Source organism: Pholcus phalangioides, unplaced genomic scaffold (genome assembly GCF_987345545.1).
Source record: "Pholcus phalangioides strain wild (caught in Gottingen) unplaced genomic scaffold, Ppha-v1.0 ptg000024l_1, whole genome shotgun sequence".
Lineage (NCBI taxonomy): Eukaryota > Metazoa > Arthropoda > Arachnida > Araneae > Pholcidae > Pholcus > Pholcus phalangioides.
In genome coordinates, this window is record NW_028301616.1 from 14,851,156 (window position 1) to 14,879,128 (window position 27,973).

General features: G+C 41.2%; 1 protein-coding gene across 1 annotated transcript; it reads left to right on the forward strand.

Annotated features, from left to right (window-relative positions):
* Positions 1-316: 316 nt before the first annotated feature.
* On the forward strand, positions 317-27,095 carry LOC149068817 (uncharacterized). Its single transcript, XM_089250807.1, has 4 exons — positions 317-656; positions 23,698-24,080; positions 25,083-25,231; positions 26,844-27,095. Exons 1-4 carry the CDS (start codon positions 363-365, stop codon positions 26,987-26,989), a joined length of 972 nt encoding a protein of 323 aa, XP_089106933.1. The 5' UTR covers positions 317-362; the 3' UTR covers positions 26,990-27,095.
* The last annotated feature ends 878 nt before the right edge of the window (positions 27,096-27,973 follow it).

A 27,973-nucleotide genomic window follows, 5' to 3' on the forward strand; every position in this document is an offset into this window, starting at 1 on the left:
TTGGAGGGGCACCCCAAGGGCTCCGCGGAACAAGAAAAAAAGCGGCCGAACTCAGTGGACTGTCGTATCTCGTTGAGAACCGCTGCTCTATGATGTCGTTAGACCTCATTTGCTTGAAAAATAATTCCTCATACCAATGTCATATCGCTCTTCGTTCAATGTTTCCTTCATATGTGCTGCCGTCAGCGTATTTCCTTCTCACACAGGTTTGATCATTTCTCAAGAAAGGAGTATATAGCAACGAAGTCGTCTCTTATCGTAGTTCTACGTCTTGAAAAAGTAAAAAAGGAAGAAGGTAAAGAAGCAAAACGGAGACTTTATCTACACGTCCTCAGCTTCGTCTGGCCTATAAAAATTTTCGTATGACACAGAAGTATTTCATGCGGATGGGGAAGCATCGTCCGAATCGCCAAAACCCTCCCGCTTGGTTCCCGCTGCTGTTGCTACTGCCGGAAATTAGCGCCAATGCGTTTGGTGACGCCGGGAGCCATTGCTCGTGCGAGAATGGGGTACTCGAATGTTGTAACATGACGTCGGAGGTGGATTTGGATCTCAAGATTGGGATGAACGACGACTGCCACGCTCTTAGTTTCCGCATCGAGCTATCGACCATGAGATACATTCAAAGCGACAGTTTCCGCGATTCCAAAATTGCTGTAAGTAATAATAGTATTTCTTTTTAAGCATAAAAACATATGAACATCCTTAAAAGAGAGTCCTTAATGGCTGGTGAATACATGTACAAGCTTGATAGTTCGTCAACCCCTCTAGGAAGTAACGGTTTAATAAGGGAAGCCTACGTACAATGTATTTTGTCGCGGGCCGTATCACAACATATTATTAAATTAGATATTTAAATCGGGATTACGAAGTAGATGACTAAAAATTTATTTGATCATTCTTGTTGCACCGCGGTTATTTTCTGCACGCGCGGGCTAATCCGAACGGGACCTACAATTTATTGCCGATTCCGAACGGCAGCTTTTTTTTAATACTCACCGAGAAGTTGGTGCGCTAACCCATTGGTGTGGGATTCCCTGCGGTAGCAATATTTTTCTGTGATCATGTCGCTGTTTCTGACGGAATATTTATATTAACCACTTTACGATCAAGGACGGGGGATATTGCGTCCCCCCGTGTAGTATTGCGTCCAAACGCCAGTGGAATGAATTCAAACAAGTTAACCGTTTTCTTTCCTCTCTCTCTCTCTCCCCTTATCCTCGCGAAGAGTTGTTGCAACCCTATAAGTTTTTTTCCTCTCGGTATTTTGTATACCCAGCAAGTGATTATTTTTCATATATTACGCATCTTTCTTATAAGAGTGAAAGAAAACAGGTTAGGTGAGGGTGAAAAGAGAAATTTAACTTTGTACCTACATTCTTGTCAACTTATCTTTCTCTCTATTACTATTTTATTATATATAATTCACCGCTAGGAAAATTCACCGACCAACAATTCACCGCCATGCAATTCACCGACAGCAGTTTTAGTGTGAGGCAGTTAGCGAGGGTTGTTGGTCGGTGAATTTTCCTAGCGGTGAATTGTTGGTCGGTGAATTTTCCTAGCGGTGAATTGCATGGCGGTGAAATGTTGGTCGGTGAATTTTCCTAGCGGTGAATTGCAGGGCGGTGAATTGTTGGTCGGTGAATTTTCCTAGCGGTGAATTGCAGGGCGGTGAATTGTTGGTCGGTGAATTTTCCTAGTGGTGAATTGTTGGTCGGTGAATTTTCCTAGTGGTGAATTGTTGGTCGGTGAATTTTCCTAGCGGTGAATTGTTGGTCGGTGAATTTTCCTAGCGGTGAATTGCATGGCGGTGAATTTTCCTAGCGGTGAATTGCGTGGCGGTGAATTGTTGGTCGGTGAATTGCGTGGCGGTGAATTGCGTGGCGGTGAATTGTTGGTCGGTGAATTTTCCTAGCGGTGAATTGTTGGCGGTGAATTTTCCGTAAACCGTTATAACGAACCCCAGGAGACCGAAGAAATCACTTTGTTATAAAGGAATCTCATATTGTTGCATTATTCCTACGTAAACTTATCTGGGGAATTAGAAAAGTGTTCGTTAAAACGAGATTTTCGCTATAGTGAAATTCGATAAAAGGGTATTCGACTGCATTGTACAAAATAACAGAAACATCATCCGGTATATCAATGAAAAATTATAATAGAGTTCTGTTTTTCATTTGATAAGGTGGCAGCAGAGATTCGCGATGATACTTCTTTCATTTCATACAATACTAAATACTGCGGGGGTCTTCAACCTTTCAGACATAGCAGTCAAATTAAATTTTCCACGAAGCCCGCTGACCACCAAGTCATAACTTGGTTATTAAACATCGTTCCCCAAATTTTATTGAACAATTTCATTAACCCTGAATTTATTTCATTAAATTTCAATTTTTTTTGAATAACTACCTTTCATTAATTAATTAATTTTTCCATAAATTATTTTTTTATTATTCCCGATAATTCTCAATTTTTTTCATTAATTTTAAATGTTCGTTATTCATTAGAAACTATATATTTCTTTTCCAAAAACTCTTAACTTTTCGCGTGAATTATTACATCTAATAATTCTGAAAGTACTCTTAAAAATTCTGAAATTATTTCTATAAGTAGTTCTGCAATAATTTTTTTCAGTAATTCTGTACCTATTTTCTCATTGATTACAAATTCTCATCAATTATGAAATTATTTTTCCCAATAATTCTAAAATTGTGTCTTTCTTTAAAGTGTGGTTTTTTTTTTTTTAGAATTTCTGTAAATTCTGTAATTATGCATACCTTTTTAGATGCCGAATTTCTACCCTCAGACGGCAAAATGTAATAAGTTACGTTTTGAAAATTTCACGAGGGCAAATTTGTAAACAATATTTTGCAATTTGACTTATTGCAATTTGCCTCCGCTGGTTCCTAATAAACCGAAAGATACGAACTAAATTTTGTCACCTTCCAAAATCATGACGAACGAGACACCAGAATGCGAACAACTCAATTTTTTAAGAAAAGTGACTCGTTACATTTTGCCATCTGATCACAGATTTGGTCTCTCGAAATATGCACCCCCTATATGAAATCATCTTGCTCAACAACACAGAGATAGAAGAAGTAGAAAGCTATGCATACCTGGGACAAGAAATTACCGAGAACAACGGAATCATTAATGAAATGAACCGAAGGATCAGGATTGGATGGAGCACTTTCGGCAAAAAACTGCAATTCTGAAAAGTCACATGCCATTATGCCAAAAAAAGAAAACTTTTTAACCAGTGTGTGCTACCAGCACTGATTTATGGAGCTGAAACATGTACACTCACAAGCAAGACGATACAAAGGCTACAGACAACACACAGGAGCATGGAAAGATGTATGCTAGGCATCACAAGGAGAGACAGAAAACGGATCACTTGGATAAGGAACCACACAAAGGTGTATGATATCATGGAAAGAATTAAACGTGTGAATGGAAATGGGCTGGACATATTGCAAGAAGACAGGACAACAGATGGACCACGAGTATTCTAGATTGGTACCAACGTGGTGTTAAACGTCCGAGAAGGCATCCCCACGCAAGATGGATTGACGAGATCAGGAAAGTGGCAGGAGTCAACTGGATGGCTAAAGCATCAGACAGAGCAAAATGGAAAAATGTAGAGGAGACCTTCATCCAACAGTGGATTGAAAATGGATGATGATATGAGAAATCATATGCCTCGAAAACTGTTTTGCCTCAGGGTCCCCCGAATTCGTTGCGACGGACCTTTTAATGTATCAAATGCAACAGCATTACTATCGAATCTGGAAAGCATCTAACACTTCTAAGTATTGCCGTGCAGATTTCTCAGTGTGGTCAGAGCTCTTTAACGAATTTACTTTCTCTTTTTGGATTTTAGCTACTTTGCGTAGAGAAACGATTATTTTCCAAAAATGCTCGGAGGGACACATTTTGATGCGGACAATAGGTTGAAGACCCCTGGTGTACTATTTATTTACTTTCATTATTTCCCAGAAGGCATGTTTTTTCTTATGGAATTTTATTTTTTCCGTTTATCCGTTATAGACAAAGGTATCAAACAATGGCACCATTTTTTTCATGAAGAACTTTACAAAATATTGACGTTGTTCAATTGAGTCTGTGATTGACTGAGAATGAGCTTCCGTGTATCCAGAATTTTTTGCTGCGCAGAAGAAAAACAATTTCTCCATATCGTATAAGGTAGCAGTTATTTTGTCCTTCCGCACATATATCGGAATTCTTTGTGCAATGAAATAGGTCTGTGCAGGTGAAACGAAAGACAATATGCATCCAACAAAAAAAGAAAGGATCCTTGGTACCACCGTATTTAAAAAAAAATATTAATTATTCAGTTCAGCGGGATTGTTTTTAAGCGGGCCGATATTCAGTATTTTTATGACAGTTCGGGTGACAATGTGTAATAATATTTACGTACTCATAAACTTGGACATGAGGACGCATCTTTAGCTATGTTCGTTACATATGTTTACAACAGATATGGCATCACCTCACCAACAAAAAGTAACAATTGCTGTCTATCCCAAAACAGAACCGCTATTGATATGTACGCATTTTTATGATGGTGCTTTTCAAAGGGGGATGTTATTTATTATCAGGAATTGAGTGTTGTTTCACCTATTTTGTTTGTACGTATATGAATTGAAGAAAGAAGATATTGCTTGATTGTTTTATAAGCTACCCCAGGGCCGTCTTAACGCATAGACCCACAGAGCCTTCTCAAGTGCATAAGGGGCGTTCCACGATAATGGGGATCAGGTGCTATGATAAATAGCAGGTGCCACTTGGGCAGTTGCCTCGTTTTTGATTTGTTAGAAGCGAAACGGTTTCCTGCCAACCCCCATCAACTTAACATTGGATTTTTTTTTAATTTTTTGTTGAATAACTTTTATATTAATTTGTTTGCACTATGATCGATACCAAACACCTGCATGTAAAAGACTTGAGGATAATTCATCTGAGGAGATGCCAACCCGTTTGCCCCAGATTTTCGTTGACTCTTCAAACAAGTCAACTCGCATTGTTAAGTAAACTCAACATTGTTTCATAAGTTTACGCACATCAGGAATAATGTAAAAACAGAAAACTAGACAACGCAGAAGAAAAATTTTTCGACATTGACATGTCTAAAAAGATGTGCGACAAACATAGTGGATAGATAAGACAACCATAACGCTTTTTATAGCCATTGGGTTGCTGTATTTGGTTATATTTGACATCGATATTTCTTTAGGCATCTCGCTGGGTAACTTGCCTGTTGTGGCCTTTGTGTTTGTACATGTGTTTGCTACCCGTTCAAACGTGCCACTAGTTCCCAACTCCCCGGGAGAGTCGACTCGTAATCTCACGTTCGGCCACCGATTGTTCACTTGGACAGTCAGAGCTATCTTCCATTATTTTACGTTTGGGCACCCAAACAACTACGTCTCATCAAGCAAGGCTTCACTTCCGTGGATAAACGCAAGGACTAGAAGCTAAATATCGCAAATCACAACTTACGTCGGGAGCCTCCGCTTCGGAGTGAACACCTAAATCAAGCATAAGCTCATGGAACATGCTTAGGGAAGTTGAGCATGACCATGGAGAACGAATGACCGAAAAAATGTGTCCAATCCTCCACTTCATCGACTAAATGCCACCATGTCACTCCTTGAACTCACGAATCCCCCCACTGTGTGAAGTAATCCAGCTAAGGACCTAGTCTTGAGAGCTTAGAATAAGAATAACTATTATAATGACATTCACACAAGCCTCGAACAACCGGAGCTACCATAACCGCAATCGGGACTCTTTATATAGGGTTCGAAGAATCAGTTTTGCATTGTTTGTTGTTCCAAGGACAACAATGCGAGAAACTCCCATCACAAACAACAAAGACGGAATTTCCGATTCTTGCAACAATGAACATAAAAAAAAAGCATGGAATGCATGCTACTGCACCCTCGCGCGAATCTCTATCCGCCGTAGACTTGACGATGCGTGAAAATTCACAAGAACGAGGATTTGAGAACAAAAAACTTTTGTTTTCAGCAACTAGAAGTCTTGCTAAAATATAGCAGCCATTCGTACATACATCTTTTCTCTTTGAATTCTTCAGTCCGAGTTCATATTATCTTGCTCTTCTATTCGAAAATTCAAATGGCACGCGTTCTTAACATACAGTAACATTTTTTTTTTTCAAATTTCTACCCTTCGTAACATTTCCAAACTTCTCGACAGTTGCTCGTCTCAAGCAATGTAGTCCTGAAATTAGTGAGTCCTCCGTTATTCATGTGATGATAAGTGATTCTGTTAACATGGACAACCTTGAACTTCCGTGTCCTTCGAATCCACTCCACGAAGTTGGTTAGTTTCTTCATGACACGATAACGTTCTTCATACGAAGCCTGGAGTTTCGGATATACGGTCCTTTGTCTTCGAAAGTTTCAATCTATAATCATTTTCAACTGAGTCACGGTACGTATTTAGTCCCGTATGTACAAGTCCCGTCGCTATGCTTCTGAAGATGAATTGTACTCTTCGCAATAGTGCTAAAGATTTAGTTAATTTGGACAATGGAAAACTTAGCGTTAAATGCGTTTTCATCAAGCCCAAAGTCAGAGAGAGGTCGTAATTATTATTTCAGTGACTCACATTGCGCGGGTTCGCATTCGAACCTCATTGGCGACGCAGTGGTTGTGGTCGGCTGAAGTTGGTTTTTGTGGTTTTCCAACTTTGAGGTGATATATAATGCGAGCTTTCTCCCATTGGAAAAAGTCTCTCCGGAAAGAGCAGGCAGACTTTCAACACGATACATGCATTACATGAAAACTCAGGCATGCGTCATTTTACGGAGGTTTCAACAGCTGCCTGATGCGAAAATGAATTTAGGAAAGAGAAAATTCAACTGCTCTTGTGGGGAATGGAACCTATGTACTTTCCGGACACTCGCGCTATAGAACACTACGCTACAAAGGCAACGGAACCTCTCTCCCCTTAGAACTTGTGTGCGCTGAACGGTACCGTACATGGACAGCTAGACCTAAGTCATTTCAAAGCTCCATAATGCTGACAATGACACCAGATAGCTGGAGCTTTTGTAGCTTAGTGTTCTAGCACGCTCGCCCGGTAAGTGAGACGATGTAGGTTCGTTTCCCTGCAAAGGCTTCCATTCACTTAAACTAAGCATAACTCCAATCTATCGTCATGGACAATTTACTACCGATTGAGTTTTGACGGAAGTCTGTGTGTGTAGAGGTACCTAATAGTTTTGAGTGCGTATCTAGTGTCTTGCTTTTGAATTCTAGTGTTTTTGTTTTTTCAGTGCTGCCATTTAAGTATGAAGTGTAATGATTGAATATTTGAACCGTTGTAGGTCTATCGCTCTCAGTGGCGAGACTTTTTTGGGATAGAGTGGGAGATCGGCTCGCATTGGCTAATCGAAATTGGGAACTTCAGAAAACCTGCAAATGCAGTTGCATTTTTTTTCCTGAATTCATCTTCTCATCAGCTAGCTGCTTTGATTCCTTCGTATGATCAGCGGAGACCTGTATCTCCGTATATACATAATCGTATCACCTGTATATACATAATCTTCGGACCTGTAATTTTCACTTTCAATACACGCTCCTCCGAGGAAAAGCTGTGCAGTCCTGGTTTTCGGTATTTCTTACGTGCGTGGTGGAAACTGCGCTGATTTGGTGGACTGTTCAGGCGGCCTCATTAGAAAATGGCCTGATGAAAAAACGAGTCTGAATAACTGCGCAGTCTCGAATTGTAAAGACGACCGGAGTGTGTGTGTGTGTGTGTGTGGTGGTGCTGTGTCAGTCCAGTTTGGTTGAAGCCGCTGTTGAGTAAACATGAGTAGGGAATTTCTGGAAGAACTTTATGTAGCGTTGAAAGCTTGAGAAATTCGTAACTCCGGCCAGTTGCGGAAAATCCACGCTTGTGGGCCCCAAAGACAATTACCGTCTTTTTTTTTTTTTTTGCTACAAATTCACTCTAGATGGGACCATGAAAAGTCTAGCTTTCTTTCAAACCGAACATAACTGATCCATCACCATGGGAAATTTACTACGGTGTGAGTGGTTCTCGAAGAGTGAGTGTGTGTGTACCTAACAGTCTGAGTGCGTATACTATGTTGTGAATGATTTGCCATCTATATTTCAGAACAAGTATCGATATATATACATAGACAGAACCGCTAACAACCCCGGAAGCGTAATTAGAATCCCTACTCTCTTAGTAACACAGGAGGCGTTAGCACGCAGGCGATTGGAAAGATACCAAGATGTCACGAGGGGCGGAGCTTTTGGCGAAATCGAATTCCGCCAAATAACTCGCTAAATGGTTGGTAGTTGACACTACAAAAATTAGTTATGAAAAAAATAATATACCGTATATACTCGTGTATAAGCCGAGTTTTTTTGTGGAAATATTCGTTCCTCAAGTGGAGGGGTCGGATTATACTCGGGTCAGTTTTTGATGAGAAAATTTCGACCCCACAATCAGTAGTCATTTTTGTAGTAGTGTCCGAGAAACCGGCATTATTGGTATGGGATATGTTTAAAACCCCGATAATGTCACAAACGAGGCAAAGAAATCGAAAACATCATTGGCTTTGATACCAGGTGGGCTAATGTCGATTGTAAAGCCTTATGTGAGCATCAACAAGTCTTTCAAAGACCATTTGAGGAATTTGCGGATCCGAACGGATGAGTTCCGATGATAAAAAAACTACAAAAAGTGGTGCCTTGAAGAAACCTGACATTGTTCTAGTGTGCCAATGGGTACAGGAGGAGTGGAATTCTGTTTCCACCGATCCTTCCAAAAGTGTTGCATCAGCAATGCGATGGACAGAACTGAAGATGATATCCTCTTGGAAAGTGACAATGGCGATGGCAGCCCAGATGAAGAAGAAAACAAAGATGCCACACACCCATGATGGATTACGATGAGTTGTGAAGCGGGGTGTGACCGGTCTTCAAAGATTCCCAGCAGGCCCAAGCCCCTCCAATAATTTTGAAGGAACGGCTCAACGCCTTCTCCCTCCCCCCAAAAAAAAAAAATTCGCGTGGATACGTTTCCCATATTTGGCTCGGAAAAACAATTTTTACGATTAAAAAAAATTGCCCCCCAAATTTAATAACAAAAATCTCAAAATTTTATTTTAATACTTTTTGTAAAATCGCAATCGAATTGTCCTTGGCCTTTTTTTCGTAACAATTTGTAGTATTTTTCTGACGGTCAACAACGACACTCCAATTATCATTCTCCCTCGGTGCCAATCGTAGGTGCCCGAAGGCGTGCATCTCTGGATGGCATCTGGAGACGATATGGGGTGGAGGTGCTTTGGTCCTTTCTTGTTCCCGCTGTTTGTAAGCATCTCTTCTTTGGTTTGAACGTGACCCTTCGGGAAGGAGGCTTCCAGACGATGCAGCAGGAGGAAAAGTAAGGTCGGAAAATGGACCGGTAATGATTGAAACCGAAACAAGTACACTCCGAGAGCCATATTTTACTTATCGAGTTTGGGAGCCCGGGACGAAACATTTTTGACAAAATACTGTATGACTAATAACACCGAGACAAATAAACAATAGCTAAATGAAATGCAGTGAAACCTCGATAATGATCACGGACCAAGAAAAAAAAATCGTTGTAGAGGGATTATTGTTATATCGAGAGGTAACATTATCATCACATGCCCTGAAATTTCTGTTGCTGTTGGCATCTTTTCTGAATCATGTTGTTAGTGCCACCAAAAAAAAAATACGCTTTTGAGTATTTATTCACCTCAAAAATAATTTAATCTATATATATAAAATTCATTTTCTGTCTGTGTGTGTGTGTATGTTTTCTATACAAATTTACAATTTTAGATCGATCGTCGCCAAATTTTGCATATATACCAAATGGGACCCGACTTGAATGATAGGCTACTTTAAAATTTCGTCAGAGCAGGGCAAGTGCCCCAGATAGGCAGAAAGCTGTCGGGCAACAATGCTTTCTCGGCCTCAACAATATCTTTCCGAACGTTTACATTGGTTACCGTGGTTCCCTAGCAATGCGTTTCAGACGTGTTTATGCCTTTACAATGGCTTGCCACTTCTTCAATGCTGTACGTATATGTATAATAGTATATGCCTTTATAATGGTTTGCCACTTTATTCAATCCTCCCAGTAATGAGAGCTTTTTGAATAGACACCATCATCAGCATCACTTTGAGGGTCAAACAAAGGATGATCCCCCATAAGAAATCAGTGTTAAAATTGCAGATTTTACTGCATAAATGCGGAAATTTGTTGTGAATTTTTCTGTCACATCAATAATTTTAAAAACTGTATTAAATACTCGATTTTTGAAATATCGTGTTCGCTTAGAGATATACGAAGCCCAGGAGATTAAATATGAAGTAATTAGCCGGACCTACTTTCGAGTTGGATATCCATACAATAACATTGATTTCAACTTTTTATTTATATCTTCTCAAGCATGAAAATAAATGTCTCCGTATTGTCTTTTAATATTCAACTGCATAAATTCATATAGTTTAGGTTGCTTTAAAATTAATTATGGGCCCGTGAAAAGTACATCGAAAAAATTCCACAGCTTTAATTAAGCATTTTTTGAAGTTCAAAGGGGGGAATCGAAATACCTAGCACCCTTTAAAAAAAGAAAAATATATATATTTATTTTTACGTTTCTTTAAATCTAGATTTCTTTCTTTCATGAGTCGCGTAGGAAGTCGCCATATTGGTGAACTTAGACACGGTTTGCATGTCCCTCAAAGAAAGAGGGAGATATCACGTGATCCAAAAAAAGTCTCATTGAAGAAAACCCTGGCAACGCCAGGTATTATAGCTAGTTGATTAATAAAATTCATTTGGATGTATTGCCCCCGTAAAGAGCTGAATCGCAATAGGCCGTGGCATGGCCCCATGGCCCGGGACGGTTATCATAATTTTTGCTTTTCCACGCTATAAACTAACTACAGAAGGAGCCCGTTAAAAATCTGACCGAGGGGCCCGCAAAAGATTCCAGCCTAGGGCCCCGCTACAGGATGTGGGGGCCGTGATGGCCCTCATATCCTGTAGCAGGGCGCAAGGCTGGAATCTTAGGCAGGCCCCGAGCCAGACTGATTCTCATGGGCCCCTACATAGTAAATTTACAGCGTGAAAAATAAAAAAAATGACAAGAATCATCCCGGGCTCCCGGCCACCCCAACCAGTGTGGGGAGGGGCATGCAGAACCACCCACATGAAGAAAACATTGAAGGGGGCTGAAAGTTGCTGGTCGTCCCGAATATATGGGACACAAGCGCGTACGCAGGAGAGAGAGAGGGTGCCATGGCCCCCACATCTTGGTGCAGTGCCCCCTAGGCTGGAATGTTTGTCGGGTCCCGAGAACCAAATTTTTCACGGGCCAAAATTTATAGCATGAAAAATCAAAAAATGATAATTGTCCCGGGCACCAGGGCTGGAGCCCTGTCAGCCCTATGTAGGACCATATCTACCCATGTGGGAGCCATGGAGGCTGCATTGCATTGTTTTTACAGAAATTATTGGGGGCCGTTCCCTCATAATATATATTGGAAGGGGCCTCAAATGACTCCGTCGGCCCAGGAAACAGGGAAAATAAATTTCAAAGAAATTTTTATTTGAATATCATTATTTCATCAGCCACTGCAGAAAAATAACGAGCGGTGTGTAAAACGCTGTGACGTTTCTACAAAAACTTTTGGCCCTGGGCAGCAATTTTGAGAGGACGGCAAATTTTAGGGTAAACAAAAGCTATCTTTCAAAGTCATCAATTTTTACACTATGGAGGTGATGTAAAACTACATTTGTGGCAGTCCACCCGCCCAACTCGACAGCAATAATCTACACTGTTAGTTATGGCCCTGTGCGCAGCACCCAGAAAGTGCTGCAACAAACAGATTGGGAAGCGGAGCCCTATAAAAACACAGTGCAGTATAGTGTACATTCAATATAATTTATCTGCAAAGTATCTCTCAGCAATGGGCCCCCACGTCATCGAACAAGGCTTCTGGATTGAGATGTTTTGTGGGTATCAGGGCAGGATTTCCCAATCACATCAGGAATAATGTAAAAACAGAAAACTAGACAACACAGAAGAAAGATTTTTCGACATTGACGTGTCTAAAAAGATATGCGACAAACATAGTGGATAGATAAGACAGCCATAACGCTTTTTATAGGCATTGGGTTGCTGTATTTGGTTATATTTGACATCGATATTTCTTTAGGCATCTCGCTGGGTAACTTGCCTGTTGTGGTCTTTGTGTTTGTACATGTGTTTGTTACCCGTTCAAACGTGCCACTAGTTCCCAACTCCCCGGGAGAGTCGACTCGTAATCTCACGTTCGGCCACCGATTGTTCACTTGGACAGTCAGAGCTATCTTCCATTATTTTACGTTTGGGCACCCAAACAACTACGTCTCATCAAGCAAGGCTTCACTTCCGTGGATAAACGCAAGGACTAGAAGCTAAATATCGCAAATCACAACTTACGTCGGGAGCCTCCGCTTCGGAGTGAACACCTAAATCAAGCATAAGCTCATGGAACATGCTTAGGGAAGTTGAGCATGACCATGGAGAACGAATGACCGAAAAAATGTGTCCAATCCTCCACTTCATCGACTAAATGCCACCATGTCACTCCTTGAACTCACGAATCCCCCCACTGTGTGAAGTAATCCAGCTAAGGACCTAGTCTTGAGAGCTTAGAATAAGAATAACTATTATAATGACATTCACACAAGCCTCGAACAACCGGAGCTACCATAACCGCAATCGGGACTCTTTATATAGGGTTCGAAGAATCAGTTTTGCATTGTTTGTTGTCCCAAGGACAACAATGCGAGAAACTCCCATCATAAACAACAAAGACGGAATTTCCGATTCGTGCAACAATGAACATCAAAAAAGGCATGCAATGCATGCTACTGCACCCTCGCGCGAATCTCTATCCGCCGCAGACTTGACGATGCGTGAAAATTCACAAGAACGAGGATTTGAGAACAAAAAACTTTTGTTTTCAGCAACTAGAAGTCTTGCTAAAATATAGCAGCCATTCGTACATACGTCTTTTCTCTTTGAATTCTTCTGTCCGAGTTCATATTATCTCGCTCTTCTATTCGAAAATTCAAATGGCACGCGTTCTTAACATACAGTAACATTTTTTTTTCCAAATTTCTACCCTTCGTAACATTTCCAAACTTCTCGACAGTTGCTCGTCTCAAGCAATGTAGTCCTGAAATTAGTGAGTCCTCCGTTATTCATGTGATGATAAGTGATTCTGTTAACATGGACAACCTTGAACTTCCGTGTCCTTCGAATCCACTCCACGAAGTTGGTTAGTTTCTTCATGACACGATAACGTTCTTCATACGAAGCCTGGAGTTTCGGATATACGGTCCTTTGTCTTCGAAAGTTTCAATCTATAATCATTTTCAACTGAGTCACGGTACGTATTTAGTCCCGTATGTACAAGTCCCGTCGCTATGCTTCTGAAGATGAATTGCACTCTTCGCAATAGTGCTAAAGATTTAGTTAATTTGGATAATGGAAAACTTAGCGTTAAATGCGTTTTCATCAAGCCCAAAGTCAGAGAGAGGTCGTAATTATTATTTCAGTGACTCACATTGCGCGGGTTCGCATTCGAACCTCATTGGCGATGCAGTGGTTGTGGTCGGCTGAAGTTGGTTTTTGTGGTTTTCCAACTTTGAGGTGATATATAATGCGAGCTTTCTCCCATTGGAAAAAGTCTCTCCGCAAAGAGCAGGCAGACTTTCAACACCATGCATGCATTACATGATAACTCAGGCATGCGTCATTTTACGGAGGTTTCAACAGCTGCCTGATGCGAAAATGAATTTAGGAAAGAGAAAATTCAACTGCTCTTGTGGGGAATGGAACCTATGTACTTTCCGGACACTCGCGCTATAGAACACTACGCTACAAAGGCAACGGAACCTCTCTCCCCTTAGAACTTGTGTGCGCTGAACGGTACCGTACATGGACAGCTAGACCTAAGTCATTTCAAAGCTCCATAATGCTGACAATGACACCAGATAGCTGGAGCTTTTGTAGCTTAGTGTTCTAGCACGCTCGCCCGGTAAGTGAGACGATGTAGGTTCGTTTCCCTGCAAAGGCTTCCATTCACTTAAACTAAGCATAACTCCAATCTATCGTCATGGACAATTTACTACCGATTGAGTTTTGACGGAAGTCTGTGTGTGTAGAGGTACCTAATAGTTTTGAGTGCGTATCTAGTGTCTTGCTTTTGAATTCTAGTGTTTTTGTTTTTTCAGTGCTGCCATTTAAGTATGAAGTGTAATGATTGAATATTTGAACCGTTGTAGGTCTATCGCTCTCAGTGGCGAGACTTTTTTGGGATAGAGTGGGAGATCGGCTCGCATTGGCTAATCGAAATTGGGAACTTCAGAAAACCTGCAAATGCAGTTGCATTTTTTTTCCTGAATTCATCTTCTCATCAGCTAGCTGCTTTGATTCCTTCGTATGATCAGCGGAGACCTGTATCTCCGTATATACATAATCGTATCACCTGTATATACATAATCTTCGGACCTGTAATTTTCACTTTCAATACACGCTCCTCCGAGGAAAAGCTGTGCAGTCCTGGTTTTTGGTATTTCGGTGCGTGGTGGAAACTGCGCTGATTCGGTGGACTGTTCAGGCGGCCTCATTAGAAAATGGCCTGATGAAAAAACGAGTCTGAATAACTGCGCAGTCTCGAATTGTAAAGACGACCGGAGTGTGTGTGTGTGTGTGTGTGTGTGGTGGTGCTGTGTCAGTCCAGTTTGGTTGAAGCCGCTGTTGAGTAAACATGAGTAGGGAATTTCTGGAAGAATTTTATGTAGCGTTGAAAGCTTGAGATATTCGTAACTCAGTGCGGCCAGTTGCGGAAAATCCACGCTTGTGGGCGCCAAAGACAATTACCGTCTTTTTTTTTTTGCTACAAATTCACTCTAGATGGGACCATGAAAAGTCTAGCTTTCTTTCAAACCGAACATAACTGATCCATCACCATGGGAAATTTACTACGGTGTGAGTGGTGCTCGAAGAGTGAGTGTGTGTGTACATAAAAGTCTGAGTGCGTATACTATGTTGTGAATGATTTGCCATCTATATTTCAGAACAAGTATCGATATATATACATAGACAGAACCGCTAACAACCCCGGAAGCGTAATTAGAATCCCTACTCTCTTAGTAACACAGGAGGCGTTAGCACGCAGGCGATTGGAAAGATACCAAGATGTCACGAGGGGCGGAGCTTTTGGCGAAATCGAATTCCGCCAAATAACTCGCTAAATGGTTGGTAGTTGACACTACAAAAATTAGTTATGAAAAAAATAATATACCGTATATACTCGTGTATAAGCCGAGTTTTTTTGTGGAAATATTCGTTCCTCAAGTGGAGGGGTCGGATTATACTCGGGTCAGTTTTTGATGAGAAAATTTCGACCCCACAACCAGTAGTCATTTTTGTAGTAGTGTCCGAGAAACCGGCATTATTGGTATGGGATATGTTTAAAACCCCGATAATGTCACAAACGAGGCAAAGAAATCGAAAACATCATTGGCTTTGATACCAGGTGGGCTAATGTCGATTGTAAAGCCTTATGTGAGCATGAACAAGTCTTTCAAAGACCATTTAAGGAATTTGCGGATCCGAACGAATGAGTTCCGATGATAAAAAAACTACAAAAAGTGGTGCCTTGAAGAAACCTGACATTGTCCTAGTGTGCCAATGGGTACAGGAGGAGTGGAATTCTGTTTCCACCGATCCTTCCAAAAGTGTTGCATCAGCAATGCGATGGACAGAACTGAAGATGATATCCTCTTGGAAAGTGACAATGGTGATGGCAGCCCAGATGAAGAAGAAAACAAAGATGCCACACACCCATGATGGATTACGATGAGTTGTGAAGCGGGGAGTGACCGGTCTTCAAAGATTCCCAGCAGGCCCAAGCCCCTCCAATAATTTTGAAGGAACGGCTCAACGCCTTCTCCCTTCCCGAAAAAAAAAAAAATTCGAGTGGATACGTTTCCCATATTTGGGTCGGAAAAACAATTTTTATGATTAAAAAAAATTGCTCCCCAAATTTAATAACAAAAATCTCAAAATTTTATTTTAATACTTTTTGTAAAATCGCAATCGAATTGTCCTTGGCCTTTTTTTCGTAACAATTTGTAGTATTTTTCTGACGGTCAACAACGACACTCCAATTATCATTCTCCCTCGGTGCCAATCGTAGGTGCCCGAAGGCGTGCATCTCTGGATGGCATCTGGAGACGATATGGGGTGGAGGTGCTTTGGTCCTTTCTTGTTCCCGCTGTTTGTAAGCATCTCTTCTTTGGTTTGAACGTGACCCTTCGGGAAGGAGGCTTCCAGACGATGCAGCAGGAGGAAAAGTAAGGTCGGAAAATGGACCGGTAATGATTGAAACCGAAACAAGTACACTCCGAGAGCCATATTTTACTTATCGAGTTTGGGAGCCCGGGACGAAACATTTTTGACAAAATACTGTATGACTAATAACACCGAGACAAATAAACAATAGCTAAATGAAATGCAGTGAAACCTCGATAATGATCACGGACCAAGAAAAAAAAATCGTTGTAGAGGGATTATTGTTATATCGAGAGGTAACATTATCATCACATGCCCTGAAATTTCTGTTGCTGTTGGCATCTTTTCTGAATCATGTTGTTAGTGCCACCAAAAAAAAAATACGCTTTTGAGTATTTATTCACCTCAAAAATAATTTAATCTATATATATAAAATTCATTTTCTGTCTGTGTGTGTGTGTATGTTTTCTATACAAATTTACAATTTTAGATCGATCGTCGCCAAATTTTGCATATATACCAAATGGGACCCGACTTGAATGATAGGCTACTTTAAAATTTCGTCAGAGCAGGGCAAGTGCCCCAGATAGGCAGAAAGCTGTCGGGCAACAATGCTTTCTCGGCCTCAACAATATCTTTCCGAACGTTTACATTGGTTACCGTGGTTCCCTAGCAATGCGTTTCAGACGTGTTTATGCCTTTACAATGGCTTGCCACTTCTTCAATGCTGTACGTATATGTATAATAGTATATGCCTTTATAATGGTTTGCCACTTTATTCAATCCTCCCAGTAATGAGAGCTTTTTGAATAGACACCATCATCAGCATCACTTTGAGGGTCAAACAAAGGATGATCCCCCATAAGAAATCAGTGTTAAAATTGCAGATTTTACTGCATAAATGCGGAAATTTGTTGGGAATTTTTCTGTCACATCAATAATTTTAAAAACTGTATTAAATACTCGATTTTTGAAATATCGTGTTCGCTTAGAGATATACGAAGCCCAGGAGATTAAATATGAAGTAATTAGCCGGACCTACTTTCGAGTTGGATATCCATACAATAACATTGATTTCAACTTTTTATTTATATCTTCTCAAGCATGAAAATAAATGTCTCCGTATTGTCTTTTAATATTCAACTGCATAAATTCATATAGTTTAGGTTGCTTTAAAATTAATTATGGGCCCGTGAAAAGTACATCGAAAAAATTCCACAGCTTTAATTAAGCATTTTTTGAAGTTCAAAGGGGGGAATCGAAATACCTAGCACCCTTTAAAAAAAGAAAAATATATATATTTATTTTTACGTTTCTTTAAATCTAGATTTCTTTCTTTCATGAGTCGCGTAGGAAGTCGCCATATTGGTGAACTTAGACACGGTTTGCATGTCCCTCAAAGAAAGAGGGAGATATCACGTGATCCAAAAAAAGTCTCATTGAAGAAAACCCTGGCAACGCCAGGTATTATAGCTAGTTGATTAATAAAATTCATTTGGATGTATTGCCCCCCGTAAAGAGCTGAATCGCAATAGGCCGTGGCATGGCCCCATGGCCCGGTTATCATCATTTTTGCTTTTTCACGCTATAAACTAACTACAGAAGGAGCCCGTTAAAAATCTTAACGAGGGACCCGCAAAAGATTCCAGCCTAGGGCCCCGCTACAGGATGTGGGGGCCGTGATGGCCCTCATATCCTGTAGCAGGGCGCAAGGCTGGAATCTTAGGCAGGCCCCGAGCCAGAATGATTCTCATGGGCCCCTACATAGTAAATTTACAGCGTGAAAAATAAAAAAAATGACAAGAATCATCCCGGGCTCCCGGCCACCCCAACCAGTGTGGGGAGGGGCATGCAGAACCACCCACATGAAGAAAACATTGAAGGGGACTGAAAGTTGCTGGTCGTCCCGAATATATGGGACACAAGCGCGTACGCAGGAGAGAGAGAGAGGGTGCCATGGCCCCCACATCTTGGTGCAGTGCCCCCTAGGCTGGAATGTTTGTCGGGTCCCCAGAACCAAATTTTTCACGGGCCAAAATTTATAGCATGAAAAATCAAAAAATGATAATTGTCCCGGGCACCAGGGCTGGAGCCCTGTCAGCCCTATGTAGGACCATATCTACCCATGTGGGAGCCATGGAGGCTGCATTGCATTGTTTTTACAGAAATTATTGGGGGCCGTTCCCTCATAATATATATTGGAAGGGGCCTCAAATGACTCCGTCGGCCCAGGAAACAGGGAAAATAAATTTCAAAGATATTTTTATTTGAATATCATTATTTCATCAGCCACTGCAGAAAAATAACGAGCGGTGTGTAAAACGCTGTGATGTTTCCACAAAAACTTTTGGCCCTGGGCAGCAATTTTGAGAGGACGGCAAATTTTAGGGTAAACAAAAGCTATCTTTCAAAGTCATCAATTTTTACACTATGGAGGTGATGTAAAACTACATTTGTGGCAGTCCACCCGCCCAACTCGACAGCAATAATCTACACTCTTAGTTATGGCCCTGTGCGCAGCACCCAGAAAGTGCTGCAACAAACACATTGGGAAGCGGAGCCCTATAAAAACACAGTGCAGTATAGTGTACATTCAATATAATTTATCTGCAAAGTATCTCTCAGCAATGGGCCCCCACGTCATCGAACAAGGCTTCTGGATTGAGATGTTTTGTGGGTATCAGGGCAGGATTTCCCAATCACATCAGGATTCCAGCACATCAGGAATAATGTAAAAACAGAAAACTAGACAACGCAGAAGAAAGAATTTTCGACATTGACATGTCTAAAAAGATGTGCGACAAACATAGTGGATAGATAAGACAACCATAACGCTTTTTATAGCCATTGGGTTGCTGTATTTGGTTATATTTGACATCGATATTTCTTTAGGCATCTCGCTGGGTAACTTGCCTGTTGTGGCCTTTGTGTTTGTACATGTGTTTGTTACCCGTTCAAACGTGCCACTAGTTCCCAACTCCCCGGGAGAGTCGACTCGTAATCTCACGTTCGGCCACCGATTGTTCACTTGGACAGTCAGAGCTATCTTCCATTATTTTACGTTTGGGCACCCAAACAACTACGTCTCATCAAGCAAGGCTTCACTTCCGTGGATAAACGCAAGGACTAGAAGCTAAATATCGCAAATCACAACTTACGTCGGGAGCCTCTGCTTCGGAGTGAACACCTAAATCAAGCATAAGCTCATGGAACATGCTTAGGGAAGTTGAGCATGACCATGGAGAACGAATGACCGAAAAAATGTGTCCAATCCTCCACTTCATCGACTAAATGCCACCATGTCACTCCTTGAACTCACGAATCCCCCCACTGTGTGAAGTAATCCAGCTAAGGACCTAAAGTCTTGAGAGCTTAGAATAAGAATAACTATTATAATGACATTCACACAAGCCTCGAACAACCGGAGCTACCATAACCGCAATCGGAACTCTTTATATAGGGTTCGAAGAATCAGTTTTGCATTGTTTGTTGTTCCAAGGACAACAATGCGAGAAACTCCCATCACAAACAACAAAGACGGAATTCGTGCAACAATGAACATCAAAAAAGGCATGCAATGCATGCTACTGCACCCTCGCGCGAATCTCTATCCGCCGTAGACTTGACGATGCGTGAAAATTCACAAGAACGAGGATTTGAGAACAAAAAACTTTTGTTTTCAGCAACTAGAAGTCTTGCTAAAATATAGCAGCCATTCGTACATACGTGTTTTCTCTTTGAATTCTTCAGTCCGAGTTCATATTATCTCGCTCTTCTATTCGAAAATTCAAATGGCACGCGTTCTTAACATACAGTAACATTTTTTTTTTTCAAATTTCTACCCTTCGTAACATTTCCAAACTTCTCGACAGTTGCTCGTCTCAAGCAATGTAGTCCTGAAATTAGTGAGTCCTCCGTTATTCATGTGATGATAAGTGATTCTGTTAACATGGACAACCTTGAACTTCCGTGTCCTTCGAATCCACTCCACGAAGTTGGTTAGTTTCTTCATGACACGATAACGTTCTTCATACGAAGTCTGGAGTTTCGGATTTACGGTCCTTTGTTTCAATCTATAGTCATTTTCAACTGAGTCACGGTACGTATTTAGTCCCGTTGCTATGCTTCTGAAGATGAATTGCACTCTTCGCAATAGTGCTAAAGATTTAGTTAATTTGGACAATGGAAAACTTAGCGTTAAATGCGTTTTCATCAAGCCCAAAGTCAGAGAGAGGTCGTAATTATTATTTCAGTGACTCACATTGAGCGGGTTCGAATTCGAACCTCATTGGCGACACAGTGGTTTTGGTCGGCTGAAGTTGGTTTTTGTGGTTTTCCAACTTTGAGGTGATATATAATGCGAGCTTTCTCCCATTGGAAAAAGTCTCTCCGCAAAGAGCAGGCAGACTGTCAACACGATACATGCATTACATGAAAACTCAGGCATGCGTCATTTTACGGAGGTTTCAACAGCTGGCTGATGCGAAAATGAATTTAGGAAAGAGAAAATTCAACTGCTCTTATGGGGAATCGAACCTACGTACTTTCCGGACACTCGCGCTATAGAACACTACGCTACAAAGGCAACGGAACCTCTCCCCACTTAGAACTTGTGTGCGCTGAACGGTACCGTACATGGACAGCTAGACTTAAGTCATGCCAAAGCTCAGAAATACTGACAAGGACACCAGATTGCTGGAGCTTTTGTAGCTTAGTGTTCTAGCACGCTCACCCGGTAAGTGAGACGATGTAGGTTCGTTTCCCTGCAAAGGCTTCCATTCACTTAAACTAAGCATAACTCCAATCTATCGTCATGGACAATTTACTACCGATTGAGTTTTGACGGAAGTCTGTGTGTGTAGAGGTACCTAATAGTTTTGAGTGCGTATCTAGTGTCTTGCTTTTGAATTCTAGTGTTTTTGTTTTTTCAGTGCTGCCATTTAAGTATGAATTGTAATGATTGAATATTTGTACCGTTGTAGGTCTATCGCTCTCAGTGGCGAGACTTTTTGGGATAGAGTGGGAGATCGGCTCGCATTGGCTAATCGAAATTGGGAACTTCAGAAAACCTGCAAATGCAGTTGCATTTTTTTTCATAATCGTATCACCTGTATATATACATAATCTTCGGACCTGTAATTTTCACTTTCAATACACGCTCCTCCGAGGAAAAGCTGTGCAGTCCTGGTTTTCGGTATTTCTTACGTGCGTGGTTGGAAACTGCGCTGATTTGGTGGACTGTTCAGGCGGCCTCATTAGAAAATGGCCTGATGAAAAAACGAGTCTGAATAACTGCGCAGTCTCGAATTGTAAAGACGACCGGAGTGTGTGTGTGGTGGTGCTGCGTCAGTCCAGTTTGGTTGAGGCCGCTGTTGAGTAAACATGAGTAGGGAATTTCTGCAAGAATTTTATGTAGCGTTGGAAGCTTGAGATATTCGTAACTCCGGCCAGTTGCGGAAAATCCCCGCTTGTGGGCGCCAAAGACAATTACCGTCTTTTTTTTTTTTTTGCTACAAATTCACTCTAGATGGGACCATGAAAAGGCTAGCTTTCTTTCAAACCGAACATAACTCTGGTCCATCACCATGGGAAATTTACTACGGTGTGAGTGGTGCTCGAAGAGTGAGTGTGTGTGTACCTAACAGTCTGAGTGCGTATACGATGTTGTGAATGATTTGTTAGGGCTGCCATCTATATTTCAGAGCAAGTATCGATATACAGTATATACAGTAGATAGATAGAACCGCTAGCACACAACCTCGGACGCGTAATTATAATCCCTACTCTCTTAGTAACACAGGAGGCGTTAGCACGCAGGTGATCGGTTATGCGAGCAAGAAAGATACCAAGACGTCACGAGGGGCGGAGCTTTTGGCGAAATCGAATTCCGCCAAATAACGCGCTAAGCGGTTTGTAGTTGACACTACAAAAATTAGTTATGAAAATAATAATATAATTAAAATAATATAATTAGGGACACGTAAATTTCGTATTTACGAAATGACTGCGATAAATGCAAACTTTGCCAATTTTGACGAATAAATGCTAAAATTTTTTTTTTTACAACTTTTTCACGAAATCTTGGCAATTTGCACTTTTTGAAGTGGAAACTCGTAATTTTTGCTTCGAACGTGTGTGCGTGCTTAAAAGGGGGGGGGGGGACCACAAGCATCATTTGTTTCCCCCTCTGACATTGTGACGACAGTTTACCGAATACACGTAGTAATTAATTCAATGTGCCCCCCCCCCCTTGCGTACGTGTTTGGATTCGTCATGTACAGGGGCGTCAGTAGGACAGATATTTGGAGGGAAACACCGGGTTTTTAGGAGGCACAGGTAGAGAAATCACACTCTAACAGAGAAATTCTGAGTTACGGACTCTCACAAAGAGCGTTTTAACCCCTTCACGTACAGACTTTTGGCAACAAATTTGAATGGTATGTATTTGAAGTATCTGCGATAAAACTCGAGAGACACACACCAGTTTTCTTGTTGGCATCTTAGAAAAAAAAGGGGAAAAAAAGATTAGCGCAGACACAAAGATTTCGCTGTCATCCTCACATCTTCCTTTTCTTTCTCTCTCTTATAAATATATACGTGGGAGAGGGGGAATCACTAAACAGGAGTAAAGAAAGAACGAGGAGGAAATACAACAACTTCCGTTCACAAGGTTACAATAATAAACCGTGAAATGGAATGAATTTCTTTCAATTGCGTTTGGACGAGATATTTCGTCCCTGATCGTTGAGGGGGGTTAAATTAACAAAACTGATTGAAACATATAAAGGTCTTTCTTTTAAAAATTTAACTATTTGTAATGTTTGATTATCTCTTGAATGCGCCCGTCCCCCATGCGTACGGCTCTTGTCAGATCACGCATTTTTGGAAGATTGACTACGCACATCAAATATTTCTTAATAAATTTCTTCTGCATCATACGTGTAACACCAAGGGAAAGCGAAACTGGGGACACAGCAGAAAAGATACATGGCGACGTGAGTAAATCCCTCGTGCCTTCAACCCGGGAGAATTTTACTTCATTTCACCCAACAAAATACACATTTTTTCCAAGAGGCGATCCGAAGTGTAATAGTCTCGAATAGCAAATCTAAATCCTCTGGAGGAAAAGATATAATGAATTGGTAAAGCATTGAGAATGGTTGGCTTTCTTCAGCAACAGATTTTGGTGCACAGTAAACAACTCTTACAAGCAATCATTACATCTAAGTTTAGTGTTATATATCCTTTGGAGTTCATAGCCGTTGGTCATTTCCTTGTGTTGATTGCAGTTCCTGTTTGTTGAGGATTCTTCTCTGATGTCGTTGACCGACAAGGACGCCGCGTTCGTCGGTCTCGAGAACAGGCTGCAGCGCCTGACGGTCATGCGAAGCGAATTCATCGACCGTTGGAACTGGGGTCACTTGAACCACCTGCACAGCCTGTCTTACATCGCCGTCTACGAATCCGACATCGAGTACCCGATCTCGTTCGAGAACTTGGCTCTGAACTCGTTGCAGTGGATCACGCTGTCCATGAACGAAAGACTGACCACTTTGCCGACTTACGCATTCGCCAAACTCAATGGACTGTCGTATCTCGTCCTGCAAAGCAACCGCATCGAGAACGTCGCCAGAAGCATGTTTCCCAACTATCTTCGGCACATTGAACTTGGGTAGGTATAAGCACACAATAAGTTTTATCTTAAGCATAAAACGAACGCAGCCAATCCATCATGATACTGGCTGGCCATGAAATTTCTAGAGGTTAGTGTTCGGTGTGTCTGTCCTATGAAAAAATATGTTTGTTGTACGCTATAGCATCAGAGGTGCATTTATGGTTTTGCCGTCCTTTTTCAATTCCACTTCTAATATTCTTGACCGCTCCCTCGCCCTTGTAAGTACGTCACTGTCTTTGAGTTACTCTCATGTTCACACACTTTCTAATTCACTCTTTTGGTCACCCACATGCTTGCACACGCTGTAGGTTACTGTTTTGGTCACTCACATGCTTGCACACGCTCTAGATCACGCTTTTAGTCATTCACATGCTTGCACACGCTCTAGATCACGCTTTTAGTCATTCACATGCTTGCACACGCTCTAGATCACGCTTTTAGTCATTCACATGCTTGCACACGCTCTAGATCACGCTTTTAGTCATTCACATGCTTGCACACGCTCTAGATCACGCTTTTAGTCATTCACATGCTTGCACACTGTTTTGGTCTCTCCCATGCTTTCACTCTTTAGGTCACTCTCATGCTTGCATACTCTCTTGGCTAGTCTCACGCTCATGCACTCTCTAGCTCTCAGATGATTGCACACGCTCTAGGCCACTCTCATCACCTGGTCCTTCACTCTCTAGGTCACTTTTGGTCATTCACTGACCTAGTCCTTCGCTTTCTAGACAGAGGCAAATTTATCATTCAACCCCCGTAGGCTATACAAATTTTGCCTTCCTATATAGTTTCATTCTACTAATTTTCTTGACCACTCATTCGTCAAATCTGCTCCCTCTCCCTGAACTTGACGCTATGGGCTATAGTCTGTTGAGCCTCCTATAAATACGACTCTATACTGCAGTGCTTTACAATAACAAGCTCCAATCATACTTTTGTGGACAGGAAAGAAAACATGCTATATTCATACTATTCACGTTTGGAATTTCATGGCAGGCAGAACAACATAAGGACTTTACCAATGAATCTATTCCATGACATGCCACTACTCGAAGAGGTCCATCTCGAAGGTAACGAATTGATCACCGTCGATGAGGACGTTTTCAAGGACGCCTGGGCAAAGCTGGTTTCTTTGAGACTCGCAGGTAAGACCACGATATCAATTATAAACTTACACCATTCAGTAATCATTGGATAATGTTTTCACGTTGGCATCGTATTGGCGACGGTTTACACTGTCAACCAGCGTCATATAAAATTACGTATCACTTCTGTAAATATTTCTGCTTTTAACGTTTTTTGTTCTCGTTGGCGACCTTTTGCTTGAATTAAGGTAATGACAGGAGAGTCGACCAATCTAATGCTGGGTGTGCCCATTTGTTGTCCGGATGCCCGTTTCCGTGTCAATATGAAACACGAGTCCTAGAACTCTACCGCTGAAATAAGAAAGGTGATAATGCACGTCAAGACAAACAATTTTCTCAATGGAACCCAGGGTCGCAATTAACTTATTCGATTGATACGAGCATTACTCAACTTCAGAAGTCACCAAAATATGGTAACCTTGCTGACGTCTTAAGAAGCGACAGGGAAATTTTATCTCTCTTACAGTTCTTTTCCCTTCTTTCTTTCTAATAGTAGTATGTAGCCCCGTTCACATGTGCAAGATTGGGGGTCGCTTTGGTGATAATTACCGGCATAGCAACTTTTTTTTCTTCCTAGGGGGAAAAAAAAAGCCCATCTTTCTTGAGGTGGATTGGTGGTCCGACATTCTTTCCCATAATCCTTTGCGCCGCGAAAACTACTGCAAGCTCCTTCGTCAGCCATCTTGAATCAAGCACTTCCGTTCAACCCACGTTACCAGTGACGACTTCCGGAAAGAAGAGGGGGATTACCGGCATAAACTAAACGTCATGTGAATGGTTTGTAGCGAAAATTACCGTTACCGGGAACTTCCCGGGATGTTTTATTGCACATGTGAACGGGGCTTGTGTGTGTGTGTGGGAGGGAATTTCCCTGTTCCCCCCCACAGGGTTACTTTTTTGGCGTCAGAGGCATGATGTTAACATGCGATTAACGCTTCAATTACAAGAGATTGGCAAGAAATTCGGATGATCTGTTTCACGAATCGGCAATAAATATGGTAGCCTTGTCCTAACTTAACCGCATGTTAGAAAAAGGAAGGAAAGGAAAAGTAGAAAGAGTAAGAAAAAAACAAATGAAAAGGAAACAGAATACTACATAAGTATGAGAGAGAGAGACACTTATCTATTGTATTTCCCCCTTTCTCTTGTCTGTAATACTTACAAATAATAGAGTAGGTACGAAGTAGATTTTCCTTTTCACCCTCACCTACCTGCTCTTTTTCGCTCTTAGATGTACATAGTAGAAGGATACATCACGGAGGTTAAAAGAACTACTTTTTTTTGTAGGGTTGCAACAATGCTTCACGGTGATGAGGAGAGAGGAAAGAAAACAGAAAAGAGAGAAATTTTCTTCTGAATTTATTCCACTGGCGTTTGGACGCAATATTACGTCCTTGATCGTAAAGTGGTTAAAAAAGAAAGTCATTTGCGACCCTGGATTCCTCCGGAAAAGTATTTGTCTTAATGTGCACAATCACCTCTCCTCTCATTTCAACTGTAGAATTCTGGGACACCCTTGGTTATCACCCCCCCCCCCCACTAACTTTAGAGGTTGAAGCGTGTACTTATTTTAAAATACAGCTGATGTTTCTGGATGTTTTTTCCCCCACAGGCAACCCGATAATATGCGACTGCCACCTCGCCTGGATGTTCAGGTCACCGATACACCTCAGAAGATTCAGCGGCAAATGCGTTTATCCGAGCAACTTGAAAGGCAAAACGATCTTCCATTTGGACCAGGAGCCACTTTGGTGCTGATCCGAGAATTTTTTTAATCGTCAATTTAATGTTTCCTAATTATTCTAATTTATATTGCATTGAGTTTAAATAAACGATTCGAACGAACATTCGAGATGAAAATATCAATCAGTGGTTTCAAGAATTTCGATTTCACATTAATTCAGTATCTTATTTACCTTGGGTAATACACGCTGTCATTTGCATGCTGAATTACAGTGAAACCTCGGTACAATGGTATTCGATATAACGATAAATCCCTCTGCAACGATATTTATTTTCCCGAATCTTGTTTAGAATTGCCTACAGTCTAATTTTCAACTTCTCTCGATACAATTACATCCTTTAATACGATACATATCTCTATAAACCAATATTTCTTGAGAATATTTTAAAACTGCTTCAACGATATTTTTTTTTTCAGTCAACCCTCGGTATGCAAACGGCTAGGTTTACGAACACAAAAAAATGATTTGGTTTACGTACACGTAACAGGTCTGAGGGTACGAACATGGTGCACGCTGGTTTCCGATTATGCGGGTCGGAGTCGGTTATCGTCAAACCGCAACGGCACCGAATCGCCAGAATTGGAAACCAGCGTGCACTATGTTTGTACCCTAAATCCCGAAGAAAGCATATTTCAGGAGCCTGAGATCGCAATTTTTCTGTCTGGACAGAATTTAGTTGAACAGTTACACATTTCGTCAGAGTAAAGAGTTGCCGTCACCGAATACGGCTCCTCTTATCCAGCCCATGGATCAGCAGATCACTGCACATTTTATGGAGCTCTAAAGAAAAGAACATTTTGAGAAATGTTTTGAAATAATATTTGACGTAGAACTAAACATACAATGGAAATACCTTTTTTTAGCACAATGTAAAAAATACAGTCCAACGATTTTCGCTAAAAATACAACTATGAGAACTTCACTAAAACTACAACTGCTGTATTTCCACCGAACATCGTTGGATTTTACCTTTTTATAGAGGACTAACAGCCAAAAT